The 14,634-nt window shown below is 40.4% G+C and overlaps 1 protein-coding gene across 1 annotated transcript; it reads left to right on the top strand.

The window, feature by feature from the left end:
- The first annotated feature begins 386 nt into the window (after nucleotides 1-386).
- Nucleotides 387-4,482, top strand: LOC141377116 (uncharacterized). Its single transcript, XM_073920592.1, has 2 exons — nucleotides 387-1,962; nucleotides 2,044-4,482. The coding sequence occupies exons 1-2, from the start codon at nucleotides 1,515-1,517 to the stop codon at nucleotides 4,410-4,412; spliced, it is 2,817 nt and encodes a 938-aa protein (XP_073776693.1). The 5' UTR covers nucleotides 387-1,514; the 3' UTR covers nucleotides 4,413-4,482.
- The last annotated feature ends 10,152 nt before the right edge of the window (nucleotides 4,483-14,634 follow it).

Genomic DNA, 14,634 nt, shown 5'->3' with positions numbered 1-14,634 from the left:
TTTATCAAACAATTGATTTCTGAAGTGTGTATCTGCTGTAAAGATGCAGGTGATCGTCTTCAGAAACATTTTTGTTGTGCTGGTTGAAAGTCTCTTCACATTCCAATAGTAATGATTAAAGTAAATGATCTAAATTACTTTTATATTCTGGGTAAGGCTTAAAACTAAAACATGTTCATGAAATTAAAAATTCAACGCTGATAAGTCCCATAATTCTGTTAAGTAGCCCAAACTGTCTGTCAGCAAATGTAGATTTGTACAACTGCTCACCTCTAAATTCTCGCAGATCCAGTGATGTGCGTTCACGCTGGCAGCGGTCATGTGGACATAAGTGGCAGCAGTAAAAACAAATGCTCAAACTTTCTAAAATCCTGAATACTACTGAATGGAGAAGCACTTTAGCAGCATCTAGAACAGCAGCCTGTAAGTACATTTAAGATTTGTTTCAGTTGTTGTGTATGGTTTGAGGACTTGTTTCCAGCTGTTTGTGTAAAGTTGTAGGACATTTAAACTTGCTTTCAGTTGTGTATAATACTAGAAGTTGTTTAGCCACTGTTTCCTTGGTTACTATAAGAGCTTGTGCAGCGAACGCAGACGCGGTTTCGCGTCGTCCGCCTCAGTTTCGGCCCTTGTTTTGACTCGGGAGGCGTGTCCAAACGCCAGGTAACCACTATATAGTGAGCACGGTAGCATTAGTCGGCAGGAGAAGCACTTTAGCAGCATCTAGAACAGCAGCCTGTAAGTACATTTAAGATTTGTTTCAGTTGTTGTGTATGGTTTGAGGACTTGTTTCCAGCTGTTTGTGTAAAGTTGTAGGACATTTAAACTTGCTTTCAGTTGTGTATAATACTAGAAGTTGTTTAGCCACTGTTTCCTTGGTTACTATAAGAGCTTGTGCAGCGAACGCAGACGCGGTTTCGCGTCATCCGCCTCAGTTTCGGCCCTTGTTTTGACTCGGGAGGCGTGTCCAAACGCCAGGTAACCACTATATAGTGAGCACGGTAGCATTAGTCGGCAGGAGAAGCACTTTAGCAGCATCTAGAACAGCAGCCTGTAAGTACATTTAAGATTTGTTTCAGTTGTTGTGTATGGTTTGAGGACTTGTTTCCAGCTGTTTGTGTAAAGTTGTAGGACATTTAAACTTGCTTTCAGTTGTGTATAATACTAGAAGTTGTTTAGCCACTGTTTCCTTGGTTACTATAAGAGCTTGTGCAGCGAACGCAGACGCGGTTTCGCGTCGTCCGCCTCAGTTTCGGCCCTTGTTTTGACTCTCGAGGCGTGTCCAGCTGAATTCAATCAGCTAGTGCTTTGGGGTTATATAAACAACTAGTTCACCGCGGCAGCGGTCGCGGCAGCCTCGTGTGAAGACCGCCTCGTGTGAAGACCGACGAGTGTAAAGACCATCGACTCTACCTGCGCGACTCCACCGAGCAAAGACACCGACAAAGCACTTGAGTACTTTACTGTATTGTTTTTACTTTACACTTATTTTTTGTTGTCAGTGCACTTTTATTATGTGTTTTCTAATTCCTGTTGTTACTAACACTCGCAAAACACGGGAGGTACGCTGCAGGCGTAATCCTCACAACCTTCGTTCAATACATGTATCTACTATTTCACAACTCTCTCTCTCCGTGGGCCTCTGGAACTGTCAATCAGCTGTTAACAAGGCTGATTTTATTACCTCCATAGCTACATATTCTGACTATAATCTCATGGCTCTAACTGAGACCTGGTTGAGGCCGGAGGACACTGCTACACATGCTACTCTTTCTGCTAATTTCTCTTTTTCCCACACTCCTCGTCAGACAGGGAGAGGGGGTGGGACTGGACTACTAATTTCCAAAGAATGGAAATTTACTCTGATACCGTCCCTGCCAACAATCAGCTCCTTTGAATTCCATGCAGTCACCATTATCCACCCCTTCTACATAAATGTGGTTGTCATCTACCGCCCACCAGGTAAATTAGGTCACTTCCTAGATGAACTGGATGTTCTTCTCTCATCTTTTTCTAATTTTGCCACTCCCTTATTGGTGCTAGGTGACTTCAACATCTACGTTGACAAACCGCAAGCTGCAGACTTTCAGACTTTGCTTGCCTCTTTTGACCTAAAAAGAGCACCTACTTCTGCTACCCACAAATCAGGTAATCAGCTAGACCTTATTTACACACGACACTGCTTCACTGATCAAACAATAGTAACTCCACTACAAATATCTGATCATTTCCTTCTGTCTCTCAACATCCACATTACTCCTGAGCCGCCACACACTCCAACACTGGTTACCTTTCGCAGAAACCTACGATCTCTCTCACCCAACAGACTATCCACCATTGTTTCAGACTCTCTTCCTCCATCTCGCAAACTCACTGCACTTGATTCGAACAGTGCCACTAATACACTCTGCTCCACACTAGCATCATGTCTAGACCGATTATGTCCTCTTGCATCCAGGCCAGCCCGTGCCAGTCCTCCTGCACCCTGGCTCTCAGATGCTCTCCGTGAGCATCGCTCAAAACTTCGGGCTGCGGAGAGAATTTGGCGGAAAACTAAAAATCCTGCACATCTCTTAACATACCAAACTCTTCTGTCCTCTTTCTCAGCTGAGGTTACTTCTGCAAAGCAGACGTATTACCGTCTGAAAATCAACAATGCCACTAATCCTCGCCTACTTTTTAAAACATTTTCCTCCCTCCTCTATCCTCCTCCTCCACCCGCATCCTCCACACTTACTACTGATGACTTTGCTACATTCTTCTGCACCAAAACTGCAAAAATCAGTGCTCAATTTGCTGCACCTACAACAAACACGCAAGATACAACACCAACACCACACACACTCACCTCTTTTTCTCAGCTCTCTGAGTCTGAGGTGTCCAAACTTGTGCTATCTAGACATGCAACCACCTGTCCACTCGATCCCATTCCCTCTCATCTCTTGCAAGCCATCTCTCCTGCAGTCATACCAACACTGACTCACATAATTAACACATCTCTTGACTCTGGTTTATTCCCCACTACATTTAAGCAGGCTAGGGTAACCCCACTGCTAAAGAAACCCAACCTGGACCATACGCTACTTGAAAACTACAGACCAGTATCCCTGCTTCCATTCATGGCCAAGATTCTGGAGAAAGTAGTGTTCAATCAAGTCCTGGACTTTCTTACTCAAAACAATCTCATGGACAACAAGCAATCCGGCTTTAAGAAAGGCCACTCAACTGAGACTGCCCTGCTCTCGGTCGTGGAGGATCTCAGACTGGCTAAAGCAGACTCTAAATCATCAGTCCTCATTTTGCTGGACTTGTCAGCTGCTTTTGACACTGTCAACCACCAGATCCTGCTATCTACGCTTGAGTCACTGGGCGTTGCGGGCACTGTTATACAATGGTTCAGATCTTACCTCTCTGACAGGTCATTCAGGGTGTCTTGGAGGGGAGAGGTGTCCAACCTACAGCATCTAAACACTGGGGTACCTCAAGGCTCTGTTCTTGGGCCACTTCTCTTCTCCATCTACACATCATCTCTAGGACCAGTCATCCAGAGACATGGATTCTCCTACCACTGCTATGCTGATGACACCCAGCTATACCTCTCTTTTCACCCTGATGATCCCTCGGTTCCAGCTCGTATCTCAGCCTGCCTGTTGGATATTTCACACTGGATGAAAGATCATCATCTTCAGCTGAACCTCGCAAAAACGGAAATGCTTGTAGTTTCTGCCAACCCGACTCTACACCATAACTTTTCAATCCAGATGGATGGGGCAACCATTACTGCATCCAAAATGGTGAAAAGCCTTGGAGTAACGATTGATGACCAACTAAACTTCTCTGACCACATTTCTAGAACTGCTCGATCGTGCAGATTTGCACTCTATAACATCAGAAAGATCCGACCCTTCTTATCTGAACATGCAGCTCAACTCCTTGTTCAAGCTCTTGTTCTCTCCAAACTGGATTACTGCAACTCTCTACTAGCTGGGCTTCCAGCTAACTCTATCAAGCCTCTTCAACTGCTCCAGAATGCAGCAGCACGGGTTGTCTTCAATGAACCTAAACGAGCACATGTCACTCCGCTGCTAGTCCGTTTGCACTGGCTGCCAGTTGCTGCTCGCATCAAATTCAAAACTCTGATGTTTGCCTACAAAGTGACTTCTGGCCTAGCACCTTCTTATCTGCACTCACTTCTGCAGATCTATGTGCCCTCCAGAAACTTGCGTTCTGTGAATGAACGTCGCCTCGTGGTTCCATCCCAAAGAGGGAAAAAATCACTTTCGCGAACGCTCACGCTCAATCTGCCCAGTTGGTGGAATGAACTCCCTAACTGCATCAGAACAGCAGAGTCACTCGCTATTTTCAAGAAACGACTAAAAACTCAACTATTTAGTCTCCACTTCACTTCTTAATCTGCAATTGCCTCTTTGAATATCACACTAATTGTACAAAAAAAAAAAAAAAAAAAAAAAAAAAAAAAAAACTACTAACACTTCCCTTCTTAGACTTTACAGACCTGAAACTTGCCTTTAGTACTTATTCATTGTTGCTCTTAGTTGTGTAAATTGCTTCCTTGTCCTCATTTGTAAGTCGCTTTGGATAAAAGCGTCTGCTAAATGACTAAATGTAAATGTAAATGAATAATAGTGAATCCTGAATACTAAAATCCTGTTACTTTTGCACACTGGAGGAAGGGTGACACCATGGATGAAGTTTCTTTTAGACAGGTGATGTTATGTTTTAAAACAATTTTAGTCATGCAAAGCTTATGCAGATATTGTTGTTATGCATGGGTTATATGCACAGAAGCGTTGAAATCTGTTGAAACTGTTGTTCAGCAACTGAAATCTTTTAGCGAAAGATTGATGTGGCTATTTTAAGTTTGATGATAATGATGATTTTAATTGAGTTTAACAACAAAACATAAGTAAATAGCGCTCTTCTTCCTAGCTTGCTTTATGAGGTGAAGTTGGTTTTATATTTAAATTGGTTCATTTTTGAACAATGACAAAGTTTTGCTTGCTACAAAACAGCAAAGTTTTTTTGTTCAGAATTGTATAATTATAGAGCGTACTATAAAGGTTTCTAACTTGTGAACAACATGATCTAGTGGGTGTCTGTCATCTTTAATGTGCACGTCGTGATTTTAGGAGGCGTGGCTTTAGATGGCAGGGGAGGGATTGTATTTGAAAGATATTATGCTAACCGGTTAGCATTTAGGGAGATCACCAATTGCACGTTTAAGAAAAATGTGGAGCATTTATTCCAACACAGGCTCATTCTAAAAACCTAGTCCCATGGATGTTTCTGGAGACCGCGAATTATGTAGCCAGAGTTACGTATGGCTGCAATTAATTTTTTAAACGAATGCTATGGGCAGTATGATACTGTTCTTTTTTGTGCTTACCAGCTGACTGCTTAAATCCGTGAGAGGGCTTTCCTGCCGCAACCTATTAGCTCGTCATGTACGTTGGAGGATTTCAGATGCAGAGAGGAGTTGACCATGACAACGACAGGGTTTGAGTCCGGGGAAGAGCTTTTCCAGAAATCACGAAAGACAAAAACAGAATCCTAAACATAAAATGAACAAGTTCATAACAAGGTGAGAATGTGGTAAAATCTAAAAACATGGTAAAAATCAGACGAGAGCTTTTCTTTTTCTGGACGGCATTTGTAAATCATTGGTTGGGTTTAGGATAGTAAATGGTTGGGAGATACAATCAATAAAATTGGTTGGGTTTAGGGAAGGAGGAGGGTGGGTCAGTCGATTGGTCGGTCGGTCGGCCAGTCAGTCATTCAGTCAGTCAGTCAGACAGACAGACAGACAGACAGACAGACAAACAGTCAGTCAACAGCGGCCTCTGGTGGGTTTACACAAGAACAGCTGGCGAGAACGGCACTCGCAAGAGAAATTTGAGACATAAAAAAGCGCACTCTGCGGCCTTTCGCGGATTTGCGAAAACAGTGGCTAATTCGTATGAATTAATATGAGTTCAGTTGAAAATAAGAAATTTTAAAAGAAAGCATGGCACCAAACCCTTGCCCTAATCACAATCATAGTTGCAGGATGAGCAAATTATTTTAAATTGTATGTGTGAGATTGTATAAATTTTTAACTTCTGTAAGGTAGCATTGAGTTGTCTGTTAGCAGTATTCGATAGCTCATTTACTCATTCATTCATTTTTCTCCAGCATAGTCCCTTATTTAATCTTGGGTCGCCACAGCAGAATGAACCGTCAACTTATCCAGCATATGTTTTACGCAGCGGATGCCCTTCCAGCTGCAACCTATCACTGGGAAACACCACACACTCTAATTCATTCACACATACCAGCCTGATCTCATGAGGAAACATAAGTATTTTATATTTTAGATTTGTGTTCAGTCTTAGAAAAATGTAAGATTTTAAAAAGGAGACATGCCACCCACCCCTAACCCTAACCGTCACTGGGTGATGAGCAAATCATACTAAATTGTAAATCGTACGAATTAATACGAAATCAAAAGGTTACAAATTGCTGTCAAATTGCGTTGCACATACACTACGGACAATTTAGCCTACCCAATTCACCTATACCACATGTCTTTGGACTGTGGGGTAAATCGAAGCACCCGAAGGAAACCCACGCTAATACGGGGAGAACATGCAAACTCTACAAAAGAACTCCACTCAGCAATGCCAACTGAACTCAACTCGAACCAGCGACCTTCTTGCTGTGAGGTGATTGTGCTACCCACTGTGCCCCCATAACTCATTTATTTCAACTTATTTATTTCTAAACTTGTAAACACAACTTGAGACTGCGCTGTTGGTATATCTGGACATTTAGCCGGCAGCTAGCTCTCTGCAACTCTCACATGGTCGCCCACTGAAGCTAAGCAGGGCTGCGCCCGGTCAGTACCTGGATGGGAGACCACTTGGGAAAGCTAGGTTGCTGCCGGAAGTGGTGTTAGTGAGGCCAGCAGGGGGTGCCCAACCTGCGGTCTGTGTGGGTCCTAATGCCCCAGTATAGTGACGGGGACTCTATACTGCTCAGTGAGCGCCGTCTTTCGGATGAGACGTTAAACCGAGGTCCCGACTCTCTGTGGTCGTTAAAAATCCCAGGATGTCCTTCGAAAAAGAGTAGGGGTTTAACCCCGGCATCCAGGCCAAATCTGCCCGCTGGCCTATGTCCATCATGGCCTCCTAACCCTCCCCATATTATGATTGGCATATCATCACTCTGTCTCCTCTCCACCAATCAGCTGGTGTGTGGTGTGCGGTCTGGCGCAAAATGGCTGCCGTCGCGTCATCCAGGTGGATGCTGCACACTGGTGGTGGATGAGGAGATTCCCCCCCCATTGTGTAAAGCGCTTTGAGTGCCCAAAATAGCGCTATATAAATGTAACGAATTATTATTATTATAAAGACTGGTTAACATTTGTAGGCAAAAAAAGGTAAAGACCTCTGTCACTATATTTCCCCTCTGTACTGTTTACCCAATAAGGCTGAGTAAAACTTGTTTGATGGAGCATTTAATGGCCTGGATCTGGCTGTCTCCGTTGTTGTTTCCCATATCCTGGTTCACTTCTGTCTGTCCACCTCCGGATCAGTGCTGAGTGAAGTCCTGTGAGGACAGAACAGAAGGGGAATGTTTCAAATTTTATCACCATGCTGACAGCTATATTCAGTCTTGTAAAATACTATGCTTTACTTCTGTTGTTCAATTACTGTTGGATTATTATTATCATTTTTACTAATGATTCCTTTCATCCTTGCGACTTTAGCATTATGACCTTACCTTGCTGAGATATTTTAGAGTTACCTTCTTAAATCCACTTAAGCAAAACAGATTTATAGGTTACTATAAAAAAGTGTGGCCTATTCAGAACTGCAGAAGCAAGCCTGAACGTGACATTACAGCAGCAGCAACTTTAAGTGATTTCCTTCACTGCTTATCTATATGGGAGTGTGGCCGTTTCAATGGATATTTATAGTTTCTTTTGTTTTTCTCCACCCTACGGAAACGTCACTGCACAAAACCTTCAGCGCTTCACTCCTGAGATGGGGCTTAAGTAGAAATATCTGTCGGGGTGACCTGCAGTCCAGACCTTCAGCCCTAACTAATTGCTTCCTGGTCATGGTTTCAAAAGATCACATGCACAGGAGGTTCATCTGTAAGGTCATTTCTGTGGAAAATCTAACAGCTATCTATCATTTCAAACCCATCTTTGAGCATTCATTCATTCATTTGTAATATATACATTTACTATTTACAGTTGAAACCAGAAGTTTACATACACTGTATAAAAAGACACATAACAATTTTTTAAAAAGTCAGATGTTAATGTGACTAAACATTTTCTCTTTTAGGTAAGTTAGGATGATCACATTTGTTTCTGTTTTGCTTAGTAGCAGAATAATGAAAAGTATTTTTTGAGAAATTGTTATAACTTTGAAAGTCAAGTTTACATACAATAAGATTATTATGCCTCTGAAAAAGCTCAGATGATGGTGTCAAGGTTTTGGAAGTTTTATGATTGGCTAATTGACAACATTTGAGTTAATTGAAGGCACAACTGTAGAATTGTATTTAAGGTAAACCTCAGACACACACCTTCCTTGTGTGACAACATGGGACAATTAACAAGCCAAAATCAACAAAAAAGCCAGATTACAATTTGCTAAATTACACTGGGAAAAAGACATTTTTTGGGAGACATGTCCTGTGGTCTGATGGAACTAAGATTGAACTGTTTGGCCATAACCAGTGTTACATTTGGAGGACTAAGGGGAGAGCTTACAAGCCTAGGAACACCAACTGTGAAGTATGGGGGCGGCAGCATCATTTTGTGTAGCTGTTTTGCTGCAGGAGGGACTGGTCCACTTCACAGCATAGATGGCATCATGAAGAAAGAACATTATGTAGAAATACTCAAGCAACATCTCAAGACATCAGCCAGGAAATTAAAACTTGGCCACGGGTCTTCCAAACAGACCATGACCCTAAGCATACTGCCAAATTAGTTCAAATGTGCTTTGAGGACAACATAGTGAATGTTTTGGAGTGGCCATCACAAAGCCCTGATCTCAATCCTATAGAAAATGTGTAAGCAGAGTTGAAAAAGCTTGTGCGAGCAAGACAAATCTGACTCAGTTACACTAGTTCTGTCAGAAGGAATGGGCCAAAATTCCAGACTGCAGGGAGGCCAGTCAAGTACCGTTATCCTCTTCCCTCGCAACCAAGACTTTGTAATGTGTGTAGAATGTGGTTTGGCATTGTCTTGTTGAAACATGTATGAGCCTCCCTGGAAGAGAAGCAACATATTGTGCTCCAAAATCTCTATGTTCTTTTTTCAGCATTAATGGTGCCATCACTAAAGTGCAAGTTACCTTTGCCAAGGGCACTAACACAACTCAATATAATGACAAACCTTGGCTTTTAGACTTGTTGCTGGAAACAGTCTGTATGAATTTTGCTTCTTTGGTCCGGAGCACAAAGCGTCCATGTGTTGATATTGCTTATTGATGAATTACGATTCTTGAAGCAGTGCCACCTAAGAAATCGAAGATCAGGGTGGTTCAACTCAGGCTTGTGCCCTTGTCCTTTACAAACTGAAATCCCTCCAGATTCCTTGAATCTTTTAATGATGTTATTCACTGTTGAAGGTGAAATACCCAAATGTCTTCCTATCTTTCTTTTATGGAAATTTTTTTTTTAACATTTAATTAACTTTCTCCCATATTTGTTGACGAACTGGTGATCCTCGGCCCATCTTTGCTCTTATAGGACTAGACCTTTCTTGGATGCTGCTCTTGTTCCAAATCATAATTAGAATCTCCTGTTGACATCACCTGTTTCAAAACACATCATTTAACCAATTTACCTGATTACTAGCCCTAAATTCATCTTGTCTACTTTTTTTTTGTTTGTGTGTGTTGCAAGATCCAAAATTGGAATATGTGTTCATTTTAAAAAACGAAATCAATAAAAATCATGAGGAACACATTTATTAATGTTTGCTGTTTTATCTGCAATACAAAACAAGTCAACTTAAATTCAGAAATGACTACTTTCTATTTTACTTGTGTTTTACAACTGTCCCAATTTTTTTTATTCTTGTATTATTATTGTTGCTTATAATATTATTAATTTTAGTATTATTATTATTTTTGTATTATTTCGTATGAGTGTTGAAAACAGTTAATGTGCAGTTTCTGTTAATTGAGATAAAATATAGATAATAATTGCTTAATTAATAATATATATGCTGGATAAGTTTGGCGGTTCATTCCGCTGTGGTGAACCCAAATTAATAAAGGGACAAAGCCGAAAAGAAAACGAATAAACAAATGAATATAATATATAAGCATCACAGTGGCGCAGTGGGAAGCACGATCACCTCACAGCAAGTGGATGCTCCGGTTTCCCCCACAGTCCAAAGACATGCGCTTTAGGTGAATTAAATAAGCTTAATTGGCCATAGTGTATGTGTGTAAAAGAGTTTGTATGGATGTTTTCCAATACTGGGTTGTGGCTGGAAGTGCATCCGCTTCGTAAAACATATGCTGGATAAGTTGGCAGTTCATTCTGGTGTAGCGACCCCCAATTATTAAAGGGACTAAGTCGAAGAGAAAATGAACAAATTAATGATACAATATAATATAATAAATATTATTAATATAATATAATATAATATAATATAATATAATATAATAATATAATATAATTAATATAATATAATAATATAACATAATATAATATAATATAACATAATATAATATAATATAATATAATATAATATAATATAATATAATATAATATAATATAACATAATATAACATAATATAATATAATATAATATAATATAATATAATAATATAACATAATATAATATAATATAACATGATATAACATAATATAATATAACATAATATAATATAATATAATATAATATAATATAACATAATATATTATAATTAATATAATATAATATAATATAATATAATATAATATAATATAATATAATATAATAATATAACATAATATAACATAATATAATATAACATAATATAATATAATTAATATAATATAATATAATATAATATAATATAATATAATATAATATAATATAATATAATATAACATAATATAATATAATATAATATAATATAATATAATATAATATAACATAATATAATATAATGGGTGAAAACTAAATAAAATTAAAATGCAATATAAAATGTTAAAATTTACTTAAAATTCTAATTTTGAAATTGAGTTAAATAGAACTATGATTGTTGATGTGTTTTATTTAGTTTGTTCTCATTATCAATATTATTAAAAATAAGAATAACAATTTTGCTGTCTTAGCTTTTTTTTTTATAAATAAAGTGAATGTGGTAACAATTTTGAGTTGTCTCTGCTTATAAAGGTAATCAGATAATTCAATTTGCAGTGCTCATCTGCTTTTTCTCATCTCTGGATGACGTGACCTTGCCTTCCAGCAGATTGACTCAGCTCTGAAATAGACATTAGCACTAAATTACATAGTGGAGACCTGTCACTGATTGCTAAAATGCGCCATCTCATCTCCGCTGTGTGTATGTCTGAGGGTGTGCAGGACATAATTGCCCAGACAGCTGTGAGAGTGAAGAGATCCATGAGCCGCACACTGAGTTATGAACACACCCCGAAAAGAACATCACCAGCTCCAGCTCCCCGCATTACAAATGATACCATTAGTGCACGGAGCAAACCATACATAAAATAAACATCTCTGCACAGTGGATGGACTTTTAAAGTGCAGATTTCAAATCTGAGGAATATATTGGACAGTTGAGTATTAGTTTTGTGACCACAGAAGGCTCTTAAACTATAACATACATGAGCAACACATTCATTTAAAACCAGTGAAATTGATATAAGTGTAGTATAAATTCAGGATTAATTTAATCCTGAGCAGTAGTCATTTTTCTTTTTGTAGTAATTGCTAACAAATTGGGCGTCATGGTGGGCGCCTCACAGCAATAAGTTCGCTGGTTCCAGCCTCAGGTGGGCCATTTGGCATTTCTGTGTGGAGTTTGCATGTTTTCCCCATGATCGTGTGGGTTTCCTCCGGGTGCACCTACAGCCCAAAGACATATGCTGTAGGTGAATTGGGTGAGCTAAATTGTCCGTTGTGTATGTGTGTGAATAAATGAGTGTGTATGGATGTTTCCCAGTGATGGGTTGCAGTTGGAAGGGTGTCCGCTGTGTGAAACATATGCTGGATAAGTTGGCGGTTTATTCCGCTGTGGCCCCAGATTAATAAACTTTGCGTGTTGAACGTGAATGCGATTAGAACTACAAACGTGTGTGAAAAGTGTAAATAAACTACAAACATGATGGATGCACGAGACCAACCGTCAAGTACAAAGGCTTTGGTAAAGATGTTTGAATGACTGTTAATTAATATCTAGCCAACTGGAAAATACTTAAATCGCATTATCTGTGTTATATTACATCTGCAAAAACAATACAGTTAGTTTGTCCAGTTAGCTTGTCATGTACGCAGGGCCGGAGCAAGCTGAACTGCCGCTCTTGGCAGAGGACGATCACGCCGCCCTCAACCCCAATGTTAAAACGAAAGTGACGGATATAAATGAGGACGGGGGGGTGTCGCGGAGCTAAATTCTGCCGCCCTATTCGCGGATATAACTGAGGACACATGCGGGTGCTGATGGAGGCGACGCTGACGCAACCCTCCCTATTCTATCGTCTATGTGCGAATATATCTGAGGACGCGGGTGGTGAGGGAGGTGTCGTGGACATAACTGAGGACGCAGGTGGTAAGGGAGGTGTCGCAGACGCTGCCCTCTCTATACTAGGTCTGCCTAGGTCGCCTTTATGGACGCACTGGCCCTGCATGTACGTCGGCGGACTTGAGAAGCAGAGAGGAGCTACGACAGTGACAACGACGACCGGGTTCGAGTCCGGGGTAGAGCAGTTCCAGAAATCAGGTAAGACATAAACAGAATTCAAAAAATCCGGTCGCCCAGTTCGACAGCGGCCTCTGGTGGCTTTACGCAAGAACATTGTGGGTGTGAATGGCACTCATGAGAGACATTTAAGATGCGAAAAAGCGCACACAGCGGACTCTCGCGTATTCGCAAAAACAAAAACTGCAAAAATATGTACCTCCCAGGACGTATTTCGCGGTCTCCTGAAATGTCCGTGGGACTACATTTTCAGAATGAGCCTGGGTTGCAAAAATTGTCATCATATATTTACTCGAGTGCACGCCTCAATGTCTTGCACCCTCTTTAACAGGAGCTTGCGCCCAAACCATTGTTATACAATAACTTGCCTAATTACCCTAACCTGCCTAGTTAACCTAATTAACCTTTAAGCCTTTTAATGTCACTTTAAGCTGATTAGAAGTGTCTTGAAAAATATCTAGTCGAATATTATTTACTGTCAACATGGTAAAGATCAAATAAATAAGTTATTAGAAATGAGTTATATAAACTGTCATGTTTAGAAATGTGTTGGAAAAAATCTTTCTGTTAAACAGAAATTGGGGACAAATAAACAGGGGGGGCTAATAATTCTGGCTTCAACTGTATTTGGTAATATCTCCATTGATACCTAAAAGCATTCTTGCTGGATATAATGCTGAATATTACTGACCCTAAATTTTGGAATTTGGTTAAATTACCTACAATCTGATTGCATGTCTAGGGCATCAGCATTTTCTTGCTTCTTGATGCTCAGCAGATGCATGTTAACCAACAGACAAGTGACCGAAACAGCCTCCATGTCACAGGAAGAGAAAGTGGGACCTCATTCCAAGAACAGATCCCTGGGCTCCCCACCGTCCCTCTTTCCAGACAAGACCCATCCTGGCCCTCGCGCCACAGACTCGGAGGGGCCCCGGCCTCATCATCTGGCAGTTATCAAAGCAAATTAGAAGAACATATGCTCACAGGCACTGCTCTCTGTGTGGAGCCCCTGTTCTCACAACAGCAGAACAAAGCCGGGCCATGGCAGGAAGCTTAAGAAGCACTTATAGGGGGCACTAGGACTTTGGCCCTCAGGAGGACCTCTTTACCCCCCGAGGGGACAATGAGGCTGTGAAGCTGAAGATGGAGATGGAGATTTCATTGAGAGCTGCCATCCCATCACATATATCTTCGTTCCTTTCTGAGGCAGGAAAGAGCATGAAAAACATAACTAACCCTGCAGGCGAAAATGAACCGGCGAGTAAAAATCCTTGAAAGCACTCCAGATTCATTAAACATATGGGTCTAATGAGGGGAAAGGTTCTCTAACTGAAATAAGCAAGTCAGGCCCTGATCATCATAGCGGAATCTTATGATAAACATGGCGGCGTGACATCATGAGCCAAAGGGCTTTTGGAATCAACACCAGGGCTAATCATTCTAAAGTGTTCCGCTAACTTAAAAAGCACATGCTTTACAGTGTTCCCTAATTTGCTTACTGATTCGGGTCATTATTACAACAGACATGAACCTTTTTATTGCAGGTCAATGAGTGTTTTGAGGATTCCTAATTCCTTTTTGGCTTTGATGGATAAAACAATCCCGTAGCATGGGGAATGCAGGGCCACATTCTCATTAGATTAAGCCCACGTTAAAATGCCATAGTGGT

This window comes from Danio rerio, chromosome 13 (assembly GCF_049306965.1).
Source record: "Danio rerio strain Tuebingen ecotype United States chromosome 13, GRCz12tu, whole genome shotgun sequence".
Classification (NCBI taxonomy): Eukaryota; Metazoa; Chordata; class Actinopteri; order Cypriniformes; family Danionidae; genus Danio; species Danio rerio.
Note: the sequence above shows the minus strand (reverse complement) of the source record. Positions and strands in the feature narration are given on the sequence as shown.